At 34.8% G+C, this 4,388-nt stretch overlaps 1 protein-coding gene across 1 annotated transcript; it reads left to right on the plus strand.

Moving 5' to 3' along the window:
• Positions 1 to 2,814: 2,814 nt before the first annotated feature.
• LOC134238539 (uncharacterized) lies at positions 2,815 to 3,960 on the plus strand (the record flags this gene model as incomplete). Its single annotated transcript, XM_062720659.1, has 5 exons — positions 2,815 to 2,865; positions 3,005 to 3,082; positions 3,279 to 3,371; positions 3,557 to 3,664; positions 3,826 to 3,960. Coding segments are annotated over exons 1-5 (465 nt in total), but the record flags the coding sequence as incomplete, so codon positions are not given.
• Positions 3,961 to 4,388: the final 428 nt, after the last annotated feature.

The following is a 4,388-nucleotide window of genomic DNA, read 5'->3' on the forward strand; positions in this document are numbered from 1 at the left end:
TGCATTCTAACACAAGAACAGTGTTTACAAACTTGGAGACTTTTTTGTCGTTTAATGACGAGTGAGTGAAATAGATCACAAATGCCCAATTCAACGGTCAGTTATATTAGATTAAATCAAATATAAGCGCTCGAATAACTTAGTAGACCTTATTAATTTTCACTTGATGGGTTGTAGTTAATATTAAGCTGTCCTAAGTTTTCACAAGTATCGTGCAGAATATTCGAAAAGTATAGAGTGGTCTTTTGACCATCACCTAACTGTTTGACGCGATGCTGCATGTCCGAAATAAATTGACAGTTTTCACTGTATGTTTACAGCTGTGTGTTTAAGAACAAAGCTTTTTTGTGAAGCAGATAGGTTCTACAGAGTACCAGTTTAGAATTGTAAATTCAATCAATTGATTAACATCAATTGTCGCATTTTCTTCATTCTAGAGCATTTTTGACGATCTTCTTGAAAAAGTGGATAGAGAGATCAAGGGCGGATCCAGTGGGGGGGTCCAGGGGGTCCGGACCCCCCCTTTTTCGCGGACCAAAAAAATGTATACACCCCCCCCCCCCAAAAAAAAAATTAGAAATATGAATCAAGAAAAAAAGGAAAGAAAGAAAAAAAAAGAAAAGAAATAGAAAGTTGACGAGATTTTACCAGAAACATCATCGCTGTACGTATACAGTTTTGTTTAGAATAACTCTGAAGCTGCTTCCAGTAAGGCATGAAGATTAAACTGTCCATAATTCATAAATATTATGGTAAGCTTTTACTTTTTTTATTAAGAGTTGTTTATATTGAACTAGGCTACTAGCCAAATGTTTGATTCTTAGGCTGAGTCATACACGACGGACGATTTTGAAAAAGGTCGTTTCACGTGTAACACAAATACATGTGGAAAGCTGGTTGTTCAATGTATCATGAACATTGCCATTTGGCTAACATATACAGTAATATATTGACGGTGTGACCGTTGTAGCGAGCACAGCTATATAGTACAAACTTTATGCTCTGAGTTCAAACACAAAACGGGGGGGGGGGGGGGCTTTTCTTTTTAATTCTCAAGCCATGAATAGATATATAACATACAGATTGAGTACAAAATTTATAAGAAGCCCTGTGATCTGAACAAACTTTGTTTATCAAATATTCAGTTCATGAAAGGGTTAGGCAGTAGAACAAGCACTGCAGCTATTTCAGTTTTTTGCATATTTTTTACAAAACACATAGGGGCCTGTTATACTATATTTATAACATAAACGTCACGTTTCAAAACTACACGTGGGGTGGTTATGTACGTGATTATCAATTTCATTAATTTTGATACAAATACCCCAAACTATGCTTAAACTCTCAAGTTTGTGAACTGCACGGTGTAGGGGAGGGGTCTACCATTGAGTTTTATCTTCAGAGAGAGTGAGCTATTAATATTCCTTTTAAAAGGGGGAGTCCAATTTTACTTTTTTTTCTTTCTTTTTTTTTTACAATTTGTAGGAAAAAAAAACAGGTTGGGGTGGTTCCCTACCCTCCCCCATGTAATGTACATGTATATTTTTAAAGTAAAATAAATTCTAGATAGGCCTTCATGTGCGGATACCTCTTCCCCCATTTTTTTGGTTATGTGTGCCTACGAAATAAAAAAGTGTATTATCAAAATTGTATATCCTTGTAGCAAAGAGAGAATTATAACTGAAAATTAATGTCAGTAATATGCCTCTGCTGGTGGACTTTTAGTCCCCGAGGGTATTCATAAGCCCAGTTTCGTCTAGTACTCCAGTGCTAGCATGAAACGGATATATAAATTTTAATGTGATAAATTTTAGAAATAAAGGACGTATCTCCGTCAGGCATAGCTCTGGTCCTTGTTCGGATTTTGGCTCATGTTCGGCACTTTCGATCCATGCTCGTAGCTTTTTTATCTTTTTTTAAGATTTCCAATAGTTTTGGTCTGAGCATCACTGAAGAGACATTATTTGTCGAAATGCGCATCTGGTGCATCAAAGTTCATACCGTTCATTTCTTATGATAAATATAGAGTTTTACGATATTTCTGTTAGATCTGTCACTCCAGTATAGTAAATGTCTTAAGTTGATAGAGCAATTCGCTATAGATATTTGGGACTCTAGGTCTGATGAGAACAGTGTGATATTGGGTTAGTCTCCCTTTCTCGCTTTGCTGAGAAGAGGAAGGGTGCTAGTTTACTCTCGGTCCATCTATCCACCTGTCTGTCCTTCCGATTGCGATTTTCCGGATTTTTCTTTGCACTGTGCCTTGAATACTCACAGAACAAGTATATTCATTACGTTTGACATACTTTTGACTGAATTATATTACCGTTAGGGGACTTTATTTTGCTAGTTTTCGGGGGGGGGGGGAAAAAAGTTATTAATTTTATCATATAGACTCTTACTTACCATGATTGCCTATTCTACTTTCCCGTCTACAATTTATTTGATGATATTTGAAAATGTAAATGTAGTATATCTCCGTTTACCGCTGAATATATCAAGTTTAAAAATTTTGTTCGCAGGATGGATCTAGGCAGTATTGATGGAGATCATATCTACAAAAATCATGTGTTATCATCAGTATTGTCATTATGACAGTTACACGAAACATGCCCTATTGGCCCTCTGTATACTTATATATTTGAAAATTAATAGAAATTAAATGTTAAAAAAACACCAAGTAGACATTTTCTTTAGATCATTTACATGTACACAAACAAAGTGGGGTGAAAATTGGGAGCGGTAGATATTGCAAACAGTACCTAATAGGTCAAAATGTTGGACCCCCCCTTTTACAAATTCCTGGATCCGCCTATGGAGATTGCTATCAAAAACAAACTGGACGCTCTAATGGCAAGAGCGCAGGTATTCATATGTTACATGCCTTTGTATATTTATAAATTGCATTTTGATTGGAAATATGTCGATTTGGCAATTTTGACTTTTCGATTCTGAACTTAAAAAAAATTTATGTGTTTTAAAAAAATACTTACATTAATTTTAGGAAAGGCAAAGGAGGTATGAAATTCTCAAGTTTGATAGACCGTGGTGCGAAATGGTGGAGGAACCAGAAATATGCGAGGTAAGCACGGAAAATGAACGTTTTCATCAATGTGCATTTTTTAAGTTTTAATGCTCTACCAGAAATCTTTAAGCATGCGCTCATTTGTATAAATACACCCCTTATATAGAATGTCAAACACTTTTAAATCGAAATAAATGTATCCAATAAGTACATCAGTGTCGGACAACAATCAATTTACTTGACTTTATTCTAGGATATACTCGATGACTTGACCACGGGAGTGGAGACAGAGGATGACACACGACATTTTAAACACGTGATGGCTACCGTTCTTGATGAGTTAAAGGTAGGTTGTCATCTGAAAATTTGCTTTAAAAACATTATCTTTTTTTAATGGAAGCTACAAAAATCTGCAGAACTGAGAATAATGTAGTTTGTGTTCAATTAAGTGACACGAAGGCAACGAAATGCAAAGATTTCATTTTAAATAAGTTATCTTTTTTCCTCAAAAAATTAATTCCTTCTTTTTAGTCGAAAATACCCGTTCTTCAAGAACAAGAGACGACCTCGTTAAAGAAAGATGCTTCAATGAAAGACACAAACGCTGATATAAAGAAGACAGATAATACTTCTAGTGTCGTAAGTCTCTCACAATTTTACCCCCCCCCCCCCGCCAATAATGTAAAGCAAATATTTAGAGATTTTATTTCTTAAACTATAACATTCGAATTAATCTGACTAATTGATTTTATTTATTTCTTTGTTTTATTTTCTAACTTTTTTTCCCTATTTACTTGCAGGTCACTCGTAGAACATTTTTCCAGAACATGAAGAAAAGGCTCCGCAAGATGTTCTTCAGTTGTTGTATGAAGCAAAAGGAGAAGACTGTGATACTTGTTAAATATCTGTTCCTGTCTTTCGAATTTGAACGTTTTGTAATTTTTTAAGCATTTGACATTGTCCCTAAATATACACATTACCTACAAACCAAGTATTCAGTGTTGTGTTATTTTTTTAACAGTCTGAAAATTTCTTTTCCCAGTGGATATTGTGCCATATAAGCGGTTATCCATGAAGAATCTTTTTTTCTGCAAAATCTGGTATTTAGAGCGCCGGCAGAGTGAATAGGACGAGCAAAAATAATACATATATAAACTGTGAATGATGTCATCACCAGAATGTTTTTGTGGGTGTGCACAATTTTCTAATATTGTTAAAAGATTGGACACTCTAAAATGCACCTAAAAATATTTAAATAATAATATAGAGTGAAATATTTAAGCAATCGAAGATTTTAAAATTGCATTAGCGTTTTGTAATTCGTAGGTAACAGGTGGAACACCGACTTTGATAGTTATCGCAA

The sequence above is a fragment of the Saccostrea cucullata genome, unplaced genomic scaffold (genome assembly GCF_032062105.1).
Source record: "Saccostrea cucullata isolate Sc308-1 unplaced genomic scaffold, CSIRO_AGI_Scuc_v1 ctg21264, whole genome shotgun sequence".
Lineage (NCBI taxonomy): Eukaryota > Metazoa > Mollusca > Bivalvia > Ostreida > Ostreidae > Saccostrea > Saccostrea cuccullata.